Raw genomic sequence first — 15,348 nt, 5'->3', positions numbered from 1 at the left:
ACCAGAGGAGGGAGCTGAGGAAGATATTCAGGGAAATGAACAAGTGGTTGAGGACCAAACACAAGAACAAATGGGAGAGGATGAGGATAACGCTGCAAATAATGATGAACACCATAATGAAGACTTTAATGAGCACGACTACGTGGCAGACATGATCAATCCACAATTATAAAATCATTTATAGATGTATTTATTTTGAAATATTTCATATTTTGTCATGGATTTCATTTTTTTGTATATTTTCGCTTTGAACTGCTATCCTTTTGTCAATAAAATGGACTTAAGTATTTATCCATGTTATGTTGACAAAATCATTTGATATTTTGAAGTCTGTTCGGAGGGCAAGTGTATCCATCGAGAAGTAATAAAGGATTATTAAATTAAGTTCCTAAAATATCGTCCCACAAGGATTATTTTCAATTACTAAGAATTTCTTAATTCAATTGTTTAAACTTCAAATATACGACATTAATCAAAACAAGAATTTATAAAATCAATTATAAAACCAAGAGCAAGGAATACAATGCACGTCTTGGTTAAACTTATCGAAGAGAAAGCTAGGGCGTATAGGTTTTCACATTCAATCTTTTATGTTATTTTTCAATTTAACTTTAAATTCGATTTCTTTGTGATTACCAATCATTCATACGAATATTATTAATACTCAATGGTCATGCAATATTAATATTCTTTTCTCTAAATTAACATCCCTAATGGTCATGCAAGACATGAATTTAAGAAAGCATAAGGAGCTTATGAACTTGTTAATTTAATAACAATTAGAAGAGAAAGATTGATTTAGTCTACCTAATCCTTTGTCTTGTTTTACCCTATATATCTATTAATTAACCAAGGTACGATTGCCTGACAATATAATTAATTTAGGATTAAGAAAGAAGTACAATAGGATAAAATCTAATCACAAAAACGGAAATCAAATTTAGATTCAAACATCAAAATCCCATAAATTCATGAATGATAGTTCCCATAACCTGAGTTATGGACTTAGTTACTCATGTTAAAGAAAAGAACTAAAACAATCATAAATAAAGTCATAAAAGAAAAGCAAACTAGAATGAGATGAGTTCCTTGTCTTCAAGTATGGTCGCTTGAAGCTCTAAGTCTTGCCAAGAATATGCCAAAGATCCCACTAGAAGGGAGATAAGGTGAAAAAGCAAAAGCCAAGGTGTAAAACGGTGTCCCCTATGATGCTTGAGGTCTTCCTTTTAATAGGGTTTGAAAACCCTACAGACTCTTCATAATTGGGCTTCTCGCAGATGAGCACGGCTGTGTAAGGCCTTAAGCACGATCGTGCATGGGCTTGAAGTACCCCCGTGCTTGTTGAAAGGGTTTGGGCGTGCTGACTGTTGTGGAACTCTAATCTTCCATCAATTTGGGCCCACAACGCACCCAAAGTCTACTTACAGCATCTTTATACCAAACTGCATAATTAATATATAAATTAATCTAAACTCCAAATAAAATAAAGGTCAAATATGAATATACGAGCTATAAAATATGACCTAATTACAGATTTATCAACTCCCCTATACTTATCTATTTGCTTGTCCTCAAGCCCTATACTTATCTATTTGCTTTTCCTGAAACAAAGTGCTGATTAAGATAATAACATAATACTATACAAGGAACCCGACATAAAGGAGATAAAGAGAGCAACAAGAGTAATATCATTGATCATAAGCAATCAAAAGGATTTCCAATTAGAATCTTATATTTCCATATTTTTCACTCAAACATCAAACTAAGGTACTCTACTTTCCTCTTTCATTAAGGGACAAAATGAGATATCACTCAGTTCTCCTAAAGAGAAGTGTACTACCAAAGGCTTGACTATAAACCGACTCTCCACTAAATAAATAAAATTCAAGTAAAAATCATGAGGTCTTTTTCAGGTTATAATGTGGCCAAGGGGTTATAATAATTGAGGTGAGATAAATGAAAGGAAGGGGATATATAAAGGGGTAATAAATTATAAAAATTATAAATAGCCCATAAGTTTATAAATAAAGTTCTTGGAGTAATTTTTATATTTTACATATAATCAATATTTTTACTCCTCTCTCTTTTCATTCATATATAACCCTTTGTCTTTTCTTTTTGCTATATTTTTTTATCTTTTTCATACTTTTTTTTTCTTTTTACACATGAGAGATATAGAAGAGAATTTATCAAACAATTCAACAATTTAATTACTCCATTCGTAAACTCAAAGTCATTAAAACATTTTATAGGAACCAAGAAAATCAATAAAGTTCAAAGTGGATAACTAGTTGTATCTCAAACATGCAGAAAGCCAAGAATAAAAATCGTATTATGTCTCACTCACATTAAAATATGCAATTAAAAAAAAAGTATTAAGTCGGTTCCAAGTCAAGTTCTAAAGCATAAATCCTAAGAGATAATCATACAAAACAATGAGGAAAAGGATATAATTAATTAAATTAAGATAGAAATCCCTTTTACGGCTCAGAACTCATATATGTGGGTTAAAGTTTAATGTATAGCATAAAAGTAAAGAAGTTAGTTAATTATTAGTTTCCAAATGAAAGTATAATGCCAATAATAATCACTCAACATGCTCTTCTATCTGGAGAAATTGGGTTTCATAAGGGAAAAAGTTTTAAATTATCATAAAAAATAACATAGACATTTTACCCAAGAACATGCAATAACAATCATATAATTAGGAACTACTCCCCCATACTTAAAGTAAAACATTGTCCTCAATGTTTGAAAGCAATCAAATTAAAAGCATGCAAAGAGGGCAATTGAATAAAAAGAAAAATGTTTCCTGATAATTCTTGGTACAACGGCTTTGGGTGAAGGAGCACGACCATGCTGAAATCTTAAGCACGCTTATGCTTATGATGTAAAGTTTTCTCTCACAACTGCGATTAAATGCATGGCCGTGTATGGGCTGAGCACGGGCGTGCTTTCAGATCAGAGCTTAAAAGTGTGTGCGGGAACAATCAATCCAGTTCTTACAATCGTTTAATATGCTTATTTTTTATTCTAAAAATAAAATAACAATAGAAAATTAAATTAAAATAAACAAAAAGAAATAAAATAAAAGATACAGGTTGCCTCCTGGGAGCGCTTGTTTAATGTCACAAGCCTGACGTTCTTGTTAAATCATGGTGGGAAGAAGGCATGAGTCTTAGAGGTGACTCCCTTGATATGTAATTGTCTCTCCTAACAGCTTTTCCTCCCCAACACCTATTACATCAAAAAATTTATGCATAAGATAGAGATTAGAATAAAGAGAAGAAATTTTAAGCTCTAAATTAGGAGACTCATTAATGGATGGTTTAAGTTTTTGTCTTTTCTTCTTCTTATATTACTTCCTCCTTGGCTTCTTCTTTCTTCTTGTGGTTCCATGCTTCACATAAATTAAAGGAGGAAAAGCAACATCCACAGTGCTCACAAAGTGATAGAATTATTGGCTAGAAGGGTACTTGAAAGAATTGAAAACTTGAAATACAACTTCCTTATCATCTAGCCTCAATGTGAGCTTCCTTTCTTGTACATATGATGGCCCTTGCAGTGGCCAAGAACAGTTTTCCTAGTAAGATAGGGACATCATCATCTTCCTCCTTGTTAAGTACCACAAAGTTAGCAGGAAATATAAATTTCCTAACTTTTACAAATATATTCTCCATTATACCTTTGGGGTATGTGATCAACCTATTGCCAGCTGAAGTGACATGAAAGTCAGCTTAGGTTTATGCATTCCAAGCTTCCTGAAAATATAATTAGGCATAAGATTAATGCTTACTCCTAAATCACATAAAGCCTTATCAATATGAGTTTTTTCCAATTATGCAAGGAATAGTAAAACTCCTTGGGCCCTTAAGCTTAGGTGGAAGCTTTTTAAGGACTATAGCTGAGCACTCTTGGGTGAACTTCACAGTCTCATGTGCTCTCAACTTTCTCTTATTGGTCAAAATCTCCTTTAAAAATTTAACATATTTTGACATTTTGGAGATAGCATCAATGAAAGGCATATCGATGTGCACTTTGCCCAATAAGTCCAAGAACTTATGGAACTCTTCATCATAAGAGGGTAACCTTGTAGCCGCTGTGAGAAAGGTATCTTAGGCTCATAGGGCCTTGGTTGAACAAGGGTCTCTTCCTTCTTTTCTTCTTCAGGCTTTTTGCTTGAAGTACGGTCTTACTCATAGTGATGCATGATCGTGTTGTGATCATTGCCATGGGCATGCTTGTATAAGCACGTTCATGCTTCTATTGTAGCAGGGGCGTGCTCATCAGTTAGGACGGGTGTGCCTGTAGAATCAGCATGGGCGTACATGTACTTCTGTTCTACGATTTTTGTAATTTCTTTCCACTTCTAAGAGTGATGGCATTGCATTGCTCTCTTGGATTAGGTTCAGGCTGAGATGTCAGTGTTTCTATCACTCTTTGACTCAGAATGTTCGTAATTTGCTCCAATTGTGCACTCATCTTAGAAGAGTTGGCTTGTATTTTAGATTTAACCTTTGCAAACTTCTTATCAATTCTCTTAACATGTTGGTCCAATTTGGATTCAAGCTTTGTCATCCTCTTATCAGTGTAATGCACATATTGCATCATCTGTTCTTGAAAGTTAGACTGAGATCTAGCAGCTTCTTTCCATTTTGGTCTTACTCTTTGATTTTGTATATGGAGAGAGTGATAAACACTTGAATTTTGACTTCCAAAACCATTCCCTCAAGAGTTAGGAGGATTACTCCACCACCTCGAGTTATGATTACCCATGAAATTTGCCTCCTATTGCTTAAATTTTGGGCTTGCAATAGTTCTTAAAGGTTGGTCTTGAGCCTTCATTAAATATTCTAGTTGCTTTGTAAGGGCTGCCATTTGGAAGCTAGAAGATGTCATCTCATCTATTAGCTTGTATGCATCATCTGGATCTTTTCTTATGAGGGACCCTCCTGCTGCATCATCGATTGTAACCCTGGTAGTAATTGATAGGCTACTATAAAAGATCTATACTTGTCTCCATGTTAGAAAATCATGATAAGGACATCTTCTCAAAAGCTCTCCAAACCACTCCCATGACTCGAATAAGGATTTTGCTTCATATTGTTGGAAGCAACATATCTCTGTCATAAGCTTAGAGGACCTTGATAAGGGAAAATATTTTTTCAAGAATTGTTGAGTGAGATCCTCCCAAGTTGTGATGGAATTGGCTAAGAGTGAGGAAAACCATGCATTCACCTTTTCAAATACTGAGAAGGGGAAAAGGCGGAGTCGAATAGCATCATTGGAGACTCCATTGTATTTGATGGTATCAGTTAATCATAAGAACTTTGTCATATAGAGATTGGGGTCTTCGTTAGGCATGCCTCTAAACTGTATCGAGTTCTGGACTATGGTTATGAATGATGGTTTCAATTCAAAATTGTTTGTCTCTACATTAGGGGGTCGCGATGCTTTTAGGAGTGCCTCTAGCAGTGGGTGTCATGTAATCTTGAATTGATCTTCTTCCTTCTGTCATTCTTTGCTCTCTCACTTCTTTTCTTTGTCTACACGTTGTTCTCTCATTTCCTGGATCAAATAAACAAGTTGTAGAACACTTAGAATGAGTGAGCATACACTAGAAAGAATTATGAAATAAAATAAAAATAAAAGTTATAAACTATAAAAAAAGAATTTAACAATAAGCAAAACATAATTAAAATAAAGTAAAACACAAATTGATCAAATCAATTAAATTTGAGATTTTCTTAATATTGAAAAAACAATCCGGGTAACAGGGCTAAAAACTTGTTTGAGGGGCAAATGTACCGATCGAGAAGGAATAAAAGGTTTTTAAATTAAATTTCTGAAATATCGTCCTAGAATGATTGTTTTCCTATTACTAAGATTTTCCTAATTTAATTGTTTAAGCTTTAAATATACGACATTAATCAAAACAAGAATTTATAAAATCAATTATAAAACTAAGGAATACAATACACATCTTAGTTAAACTTATCAGAGAGGAACCTAGGGCGTATGAATTTTCTCATTCAATCCTTTGTGTTGTTTTTCTGTTTAACTCTAAATCCGATTTCCTTGTGATTACCCATCAGTCATACAATACTATTAATACCCAATAGTTATGCACTATTATTTTCTCTAAATTAACATCCTCAATGATCATGCAAGACATCAATTTAAGAAAGCTTAAGGAGCCTATGAATCCACTTTGCATCTTTGTGCAAAAAATGCTCTCAGTATCATCAAGAGAAGCATAAATTTGACCCTGAATTGTGAGTCTTCATCCATGAAAGGAGAGTGATCTCTTTGCCTCTGTTTCATATGTTTTTAGTCTAATTTTTCTGCATAGTAATAAATAAAAATACAAAAATATTTTCATTATTTTTCTCTTTTAATTTAGTCTAGTTTTGTAATTCCAATTTTATATTTTGATTGCACTTCCTATTCAACTTACAGTCATTCTTTATTTTGTATATAATTACCATTTCTACCATACTGAACATAATTATATCTTATCTTAAATTATTTTTATCCAATTTACAATATAAAAAAAATAGTTCATAAAATTAATAAAAAAATAATTATATATCATTAATTTATATTATATTTTAAAATCATTTAAAATGTTAAATAATTATATTAAAAATTTATATATTATATTAACTACGCCAAAAATGAGCTTTTGGAGCACTAACTTAGATAGCGTTTAATAAAAACTGCTTTATAATTATATATTTAGATGGCAGTTCTCTATTAACAGCTCTCAGATCTATACTTCTGAGAACTGTTCTATACTTCTGAGAGTGGTTCTTTGTTAACCGCTCTCAGAACTATACTTCTAAGAGCGGTTCTCTATTAACTACTCTCTAAAGTCACACATTAGAAAGCGGTTGATGAAGAACCGCTCTCTAATCTCATTCTTGGAGAGCGGTTAATAAAGAACCACTCTCTAATGTTATTGAAGTCATTTATAAATGAACATGCTCAACGCATTTCTTCTTCATAGCAAACAAAGTTGGTCTCTTTTACTGTAAGTTTCTTCTCTACTCTCTTATGTTTCTTCATCTTCTCTGTTAGCCTGCTCTCTTCGTCTTCTCTCGCTAACAAGTTAATTTTTTTCCATCTGTAGGTATCTCTTCATTCTGTATTAGTCTGCTTTCTTCATATTCTTTACGCTAACAAATTAGTTTTTTTTTCACATATGTAGGTATTTCTTTATTCTCTCTTTCTTTCTTCTTCTCTTTGTTAATGATGAATCATCCATTCTCTCTTTCTTTCTTTTTCTCTCTATTAATATTAAAAATTATCTTATTAATTTTTTCTCTTTTTTCTCTACTTACTTGTGTTTCGTTTATGCAAATGTGGACTGTTTAGTTAACACCAAATACATAAACTCAAGATTCAATTTTGATTTGTGATAAAAATGAAGAAAACTCACAAAGAAAGTAATTCCAAATTTTGATTTAAATGTAATAATAAATTTTTATTTTGCAATAGAAAACTCACAAAGAAATCAATTTCAAATTTCGCGGTCTAAATTTATACTTTAGAGAGCGTACTTTGAAGAGCAGTTTCACGCGAAACCGCTCTCTAATCTTAACATTTGATAGCAGTTCTTTAACTGCTCTCTTAAATATAATATATCAGATAGTGCAAGATTTTAGAGCAGTTTTAAACACTCTTTAATTTAAAATGGAACCACTCTCAAATCTCCATTTTGGCGTAGTGATTATCTATCTCATATTAAATATCACTTGAACAATTTTATTTGTCTCAAATTATTTATTATTTTAAAATATAAAAAATATCATTTACTATCAACCCTTATTTATTATAAGTAGTTGATACCAACTACTCATTAAAATATTTTTAATATTATTTTAAGAATAGTTCTTATTACCTAACTATTACAATAAGTATAGCATTTTAGTAATAATCTTATTAAAATGTATAATATATATATATATATATATATATATATATTTTGATAATTTATTAAAATATGTATATATAACTAATTGGTAGGTTGTAAAATGTAAAAATATTTTATTTTAAAATTATATATATTGATAATTAAAGAATAAAATTTTATAATTTTTTAAAGAGTTATATATATATATATATATTAAAAAAAGTAGAAGTTCATATAATTTAATAAGAAAATACTAAATAATAATTTTTATTTTAGAATAAAATTAAAAAAGGTAAAATTTAAAGTAGTTATAAGAAAAAGTATAATTTATATATTGCAATTAATTATTTTTAATTTTAAAAAATATATATAACTCATTATAAAAGAGAGTAGGTTGGCTTGACTGTTTCACAAAAGAGAAATAGTTTGCTGATTGTTTCACTTTTAAGACAAAAAAAATACTCTTGTTTATAGTATAAGAGTTTATTAAAAAAATAACGTTATTGACTTTAATTCTTAAAATTAATTTAAGCATTTAAAAACAAAATATTATTTTAAAAAATTATTTATTATATTTTTATATTTTTAATCTAATGAATAATTTTTTAATAAAATTTTACTAGTTTTAAATGTTTAAATTTAATCTTTTAGACTAAAGTTAACAAATTTAAAAAAAAAATAAAATCAAAAGGAGGTTGCATTTATTAAACTGATGGATTTTTCTTACCTAAAATACCTTTGTCGAATGTTGGACATTTATCCTCCACTACTTTCTTTACATAGTGAATTGCATATAAACCAAAAATCAATAAAGAGGGCGATGTTGAAAATGATTAGTTGAAATTAATTATTATTAGACAACAAGATAACTAGATAAGGATAATGTGTCCACAAGAGTTCATATAACTTGAGAGGGTGATGTCCTAGCAAACTTATCCCAAAGGTTCTACATACATATCCTCTTAACAATAGTGACAAATACACACATCTTGGCTATACTTATATGGTAAGGACTCCTCAACCATATGATAGTCACCTTTCATCAATTAAGGCAGAGAGCTTAGCTTCAAAGACCAGGATCTCCTACCATTTCTCCTCTTCTTTATGCATCTCTCTCTCACCACTCCCCCCACATTATCTCTTCATGATGCCGACCCACCACTATATGATTCTCCCCCCTCGTCAAATTGTGCGCAAAGGAATAGTAATCCTTGTGTATAGCTTCTTAATTATACATTTTAAAGTGTCTTTCTATAATAATAGTTAAAGAATTAATAAATAAATTTTTTATTAAAAATAATATTAGGAACGTAAATGACATGACATGAACCAAACATTATTGAGAAAGAAAAGTTTATAGATATACCAATATTATTTGGGACTATAATGTGTGTCAGAAAAGGAGAAAAACGTAGAAGCGGGTAAAGTACGTTTCATATGAAATATCAGGGCATAATCTGTACTGTTGCAGAAAAAGAAACTTCAGGGGCTCGAGATCATTATAGTATGAGTAGCAGAGAAGTATGTGCAACCATTACTAAATAAAAAACAGATGGGTCAAATTCAACTACCTGTAGTCGTATAAGAGAAAAGGTCAAAAGTTATGGGCTCCCAAAGAAAATAAGTTCAATTTCATCGCATTCACTCCACCTAATTTCTCTACGGAATGCTTATGAAATTATGTATAAAATTATTTTTATACATAGAATATCCTCTAAGAGTGAGAAGAATAATAACACTCTTGGACGGATACTTTCACTAAAAATATTATGTTTTATTATATGTCTTTATGTATATATAATGAAAGAATCGTTTTTCAAAGTTAAAATTGGAACGTGCATTATTTGTAAATGAGATAGAAACGAAGACCCACTTTGAGAAGAATGATGATGATGGAAGGAAGATGCGAGTATGATTAGGTAGGGATGATCCTTGGGATTTGATAAATTGTCTTAACGAAAAATCTTTGTTGGATTAGATTCAGCGATTACACACAAAAGAAGATACGGTAGATTTGTCCTACGCTGCGTAGATGGAATCGGGTGTAGGCGTGCAGTGTTTGCAGCACTTAGCTCCATTTTGTCTACCCAACCCTTCTCTCTCTCTCTCTCTCTCTCTCTCTCTCTCTCTCTCTCACACACACACACACACACTTTAATAATCGTCCACTTAACATCAAGAGATGATCAAGAAATGCAGCAGCAGCATATTCACATTATTATAACCTTCTTTTACCTTGTGTCATTCAAAAGTAAGCTTATGTCATTCACTGAATTTATTACTAAATAATGTGCTACTTTTCCATCTTATCAAGAAATGCTCACATGACTAAACTATATTCATCTTTGGTAAGTCATCTCGAAAGTAGCGTAGTAGGTTTCAAATTCGGATTAGGCCTTTGAATTGGGCTTTGGTCGGGTGCTGATTTGACTCTCCTCAAATTAGTAATAATTAGATATATTTATTTTAAAATTATTAATGAATCCTTCAAGTATATTTAAAGAAATGAAAAGATAAATATATTTAAATTAGACTAATTTAGGTTATGTTTTTATAGTTCATAATTTTATATAAAATAACCATTAAATTATAGTTATAAATTATTTTAAATTTTATTAAGATTAAATTACAGAATTTTTAATATATTTTTTGAAATATATTTTATAATGATTTTAATATATAAATAAATTATTAAATATTTTAAAACTAATTTAAAATTGTATACTCATAATATTTTTCTGTAATTTTTAATAAAAATACTTCGTTCATATGTATACAATGTTATACTGAGTTAAAAATATGGCATATGTATACAAGATATAGTTGCTTTTTTGTGTTATTTTTCACTTGTTGAATTACCTATTACCTTGTTGGTAAAATGTCCCTAAAAAAAGTTTAGATGCCTTGGTAAAAAAACAAAATGTGCAAAATTTAAATAAAAAAATTGAAGTAGCTTTCACATAACTTTTGTGATGCTGACGTGGTGCGTTACTTGGGGCCTCTGTTTATTATTCCAATTTTAATTTTCCTTACAAAATGATAAAAGCTCTCACAAAAACTACAATTACAATTCCTTTTCTTGTTGATTAAAGTTTACATACTTTTAATTAATCAAACAATTAAGTTGGTATTGGCAACGCAAAATAGTTTCCATCTAAAGAGTACGCATATACTGCTGCACAGAACATTTCACAAAAGAAAAATATTTTTATATTTTTAATAAAAAATTTATTAATTTATTTGTTAATGAATGCTCTTAAGACAATAGTTAGAAGACTAATAAAAGACACAAGTTAACTACTGCCTAAAGATAGCTGTTAAAGAATTAATATAACTTTATAAATTAATAAAAATATTAACATCTTAAGAATATGAATTAGTAAATTAAAAAAATATTTAAAATAATACAAAATTATTATAACATTAATATATTTAAAAAAAATTGAAAATTTCTAATTAATGTTGTAATGATAATTAACAAAATCTTATGAAAAATATGATAATATATTTTTGTAATTTCAAATACATTTCTAATACGAAATATGAATAAAGTAATTATATTTACTGGTTTTTGAATTAATTTTATTCATAAGACACTAATTAAGAAGAAAAAGAAAGAAACCGAGGAAACATATGCGAAATCATATTGTTAAGATATTCGTAAAATGAAAAAAGAGAAAAATGGAAAAGTTTAGCGATGGAAAGAGACAGTAGCAAATAGCAATTGATGAAAGTAGGGCAATCCCCATGGGGCCTATGGTGGCATGGGGAATAGTTGGCTTGGGAGAATAAAAGAAAAACAGTATAAAAATGTAACGACAAGAGCGAGTCCCAAAGCAAGAGGAATAAAGCAATAGACAGCCCAACATGCGAGTTTGTATTATATAATAATAATGTCATTTCTCTGCCGTTGAACAGATAATCCATCGCTTTTGTCTCTTCCCCAACACAATACTACTCCTACAACAACCTTATTCTCACCCTCTCTTTTAAACTCCCTAACTCTTCTTTTCCTTCTTGTGTTCACTATCTTTACTTGTGTTCAATTCCTTCCTCTTAGTTATTATTTTGAGTCTCTTACCCAAATGGGTTCTAGAGCACGTTGGCGCCAGAGTTGGGCTCCACAGCCTTTGACACCCTTAATGGAAGGGCCTGACCCTGAAATGCAAGAAGAAGGAACCAAGAAAGAGAGCTCATGGGAAGTCATAAGGGAATGGTTTAGGACTCAGAGGATCTCCCCCGGTGGCACCAGCTTTTCATCACACTCTTTCTATGGAACCATTCATGCCAAGACCCAAGATTTGAGGTTGTTGCTTGGTGTCTTGGGCTGTCCCTTGGCCCCTATTCCCTCTGCCCACGATTCCACCCTTAATATTCACATCAAAGACACCCCATTTGTAAGCTCTCTCTCTCTCTCTCTCCTTCAAAATGTTGCATTCTTTTCTGCATCACTAAGTTTTAAATTACAATCCAAAATCACTACTGCAATATTAAATTTCTAATCTAAAGGTCCTTACAATTGATTCATGACTACGATTGTAGATTTATGGTAACTTTTTTAACAAATACTAACTATTATTTTTAAGAAATTAGTGAAGAAATTATATATTAAATTTCAACACTATTTTAATAAAAAAAATTATATATTAAATTTCAACACTATTTTAATAAAAAAAATTATATATTAAATTTTTAATCAATATCTTAAGATTCCTTTCTTTTGTTACATTAAGGTTTTGGAATTTTTTTGTGACAACAGTTGAAAACCTTACTATTATTCTATTTTTGTATATGATATGGTTGGGTAACATTTTCCATTAATGTAACTTAAAGCAGGAAACTTCAACTGCCAAATACATTATTCAGCAGTATTTGGCTGCCACAGGGTGCCTAAAACAGCAAAAGGACACCAAAAACATGTATGCCACTGGGATGGTAAAGATGATTTGTTGTGAGACGGAGATTTCATCTGGGAAGAATGTCAAGTGTTTGGGAACTAGAAGCAGTGAAAATGGTTGCTTTGTGCTTTGGCAGATGCTACCCGGAATGTGGTCTCTTGAACTGGTGGTTGGTGGCCACAAGGTGGTTGCTGGTAGCAATGGCAAGACCGTGTGGCGACACACACCTTGGCTAGGCACACATGCAGCCAAAGGCCCTCAAAGACCCCTTCGTCGCATCATTCAGGTATAACAACATAAACGGCTAATTACATGCTCCAATTCTTATTAACTTTCCAACAAATTTGCATAATGGTATATTATAATGTTAGGTCATAAATTTGTAACAAAAGATATATAGATAAAATTACCATAAGTCTAAATTGTTAAGATAAGATTTATGTTTATAGTTGTTAATATTTAAGAGTATCTATAAAGCCTGATTAAATTTTTACATGTTAAGACTTGTCTTAATAGAAATAAAAGTAAATAAATTTTCTTTGATACCAAACAAAATTTGAACAAGTTGGGGGCTTTATTTGTTGGAATTGAGGGTCGGGGGGAACAAGGTGTTGGGGTTCAAAGCAGGTTGTACCAAACAAAGATAAAGATTGAGAAACAAATTGAAATCCCAAGGAATGAAGGGTATAAATCGAGCTGACAATGATGGAGAAACTGTCCCATGCTTTACCCTACAATGTGGACTAGTTTTCCTTAGGAATTAGGAAACTTACATGCCACGTGACTGTCAATCTGACGTCATCTACGATTATTGTATTGCTGATGAGTCATGATCTTGGGATTGCCACTTATTGCAGGTAGCTAAGGGTACCCTGAATTATCCTTTCGCTTTAACTTTTCCTTTTTACACTTTAATGAATACTCCTTCCTCCTCCCTCTGCATTATTGCCCCTCCTTTCATGCCTAAATATTCCCTTTTCTATTTGTACTTGTTTCACTCTTCACCAATGTTTAGCTTCGGATAACGTGTCACTCCTTTTCCTCGTATTATGTTGTATTTTTTCACTCCAACTATATTTAACATTTTTTATTTTTCTTTTCTATTTCTTTCCTTTTAAAGATGTAATCACTCACTCTAATCAGTGTTTCATGTTTTGTTGATCATCCACATTACAGGGCTTGGATCCGAAGAGCACGGCGAGCTTATTCACGAACGCACAATGCTTGGGAGAGAATCGAATCGGGAGCGTTGATTGCTTTGTCTTAAAGGTTTCGGCCGATCGTGCGGCTGTGATCGAAAGGAGTGAGGGCCCCGCAGAGGTGATAAGGCACATACTCTATGGGTACTTTTGCCAAAAGAGTGGACTACTCATATACTTAGAAGATTCCCACCTTACAAGGGTCCCAACTCAAGACAATGATACGGTGTATTGGGAGACCACCATAGGGAGCAGCATCGGCGACTACAGAGACGTTGATGGCGTTTTGATCGCGCATCAAGGGCGATCAATCGCGACGGTGTTCCGGTTCGGCGAGCTCTCGATGCAGCATAGCAGAACCCGGATGGAAGAAATTTGGACCATTGATGATGTTATGTTTAATGTACCTGGACTCTCCATGGATCATTTCATTCCTCCAGCTGATATCTTTGACAATATAAATTCTCCATGATAACCTAACTTGATTAGGGTTTCTTTTTTCTTTTCTTTTTTCTTCTTCTTTTCCTTGTCAATGTGAATTGTAATTTTACTTTGGGGGTGGTATAATTAAAGGATTGGTGGGAAGGTGTAATTTTTCTTTTCTTTGTTCTTGCTCTTTAATGTAAGTCAGTAGTTAGTTTGCGTTTCAAGTCATTAAGCTCAAATGACAAATTCAAGAGGGGGATCGAATAAGTTACTCAACTGTGGTAAGATAATGATGGCATATATTTATGTACTTCCATTAATATGGACAAAGTATGGGATATTCATCAATGATGCCGTTTTCACAATTATCTTTTATGTTTGCATGCCCATGTTAATCATTTTCATTTTTCTACTATTTTATCATAGTCAATTTCAGGGACAAAATATAGACAAGTAATATTTGTATTAAATGATTAGTACAAATATTAAAGATTAACATCTTTGATATAAACTATCAATATTATTTGTAGTATAAATTACCGATACCTATATTAATAATTTTTTTATTAAATAATAATCACGCATAACCTTTTTCGTTGATTCATAAAACTTGGTTTACGTACTATCGATTAATAGTATTTTTTTTTATTTGTTTGAACTAAGAAACCGTTTAAAGAAAAAAAAACAAAAAGAAAAAAAAGTGGAAGTAAATTGTGATTTCACAGAAAAGAATGAAAATTGATTGGAATGTCATATCACCCTTTTATTATAGGAAACTGCTTGATCTGCATATCGTGAGACAAAAATAAAAATTAAAAGTTACTAATGTAATTTTTCTAACTTTGTGATTCTAAGTTATAAGAATGTAGCTGTTTTAAGTATTACTTTAAGTGAGCATGTTTATAAATTC

The 15,348-nt window shown here is 31.4% G+C and overlaps 1 protein-coding gene and 1 non-coding gene across 3 annotated transcripts; both read left to right on the top strand.

Annotated features, from left to right (window-relative positions):
- Positions 1-5,029: 5,029 nt before the first annotated feature.
- Positions 5,030-5,136, top strand: LOC113856696. The gene has a single exon (XR_003502926.1). It is a non-coding gene; the product is annotated as a small nucleolar RNA R71 (small nucleolar RNA).
- A 6,648-nt stretch (positions 5,137-11,784) lies between these two features.
- On the top strand, positions 11,785-14,801 carry LOC113854822. Of its 2 annotated transcripts, none has more exons than XM_027486068.1 (3): positions 11,785-12,312; positions 12,749-13,099; positions 13,990-14,771. In XM_027486068.1, exons 1-3 carry the CDS (start codon positions 12,001-12,003, stop codon positions 14,482-14,484), a joined length of 1,158 nt encoding a protein of 385 aa, XP_027341869.1. In that variant the 5' UTR covers positions 11,785-12,000; the 3' UTR covers positions 14,485-14,771. The 2 variants fall into 2 exon arrangements, with proteins under 2 accessions (XP_027341869.1, XP_027341870.1); XM_027486069.1 differs by having other exon boundaries at positions 11,788-12,312; positions 12,752-13,099; positions 13,990-14,801.
- Positions 14,802-15,348: the final 547 nt, after the last annotated feature.

This window comes from Abrus precatorius, unplaced genomic scaffold, assembly GCF_003935025.1.
Source record: "Abrus precatorius isolate BTA unplaced genomic scaffold, Abrus_2018 Scaffold11, whole genome shotgun sequence".
In the NCBI taxonomy this organism is placed as follows: Eukaryota; Viridiplantae; Streptophyta; class Magnoliopsida; order Fabales; family Fabaceae; genus Abrus; species Abrus precatorius.
This window is presented reverse-complemented; position numbering and strand designations above follow the sequence as displayed.

Bases quoted from the DNA above. Each gene is read 5' to 3' on its own strand.
- LOC113854822 (XM_027486068.1), top strand. From the start codon at position 12,001: ATGGGTTCTAGAGCACGTTGGCGCCAGAGTTGGGCTCCACAGCCTTTG. The intron at 12,313-12,748 runs GTAAGCTCTCTC...TGTAACTTAAAG, and splicing joins ACATCAAAGACACCCCATTT to CAGGAAACTTCAACTGCCAA. The intron at 13,100-13,989 runs GTATAACAACAT...TCCACATTACAG, and splicing joins CCCTTCGTCGCATCATTCAG to GGCTTGGATCCGAAGAGCAC.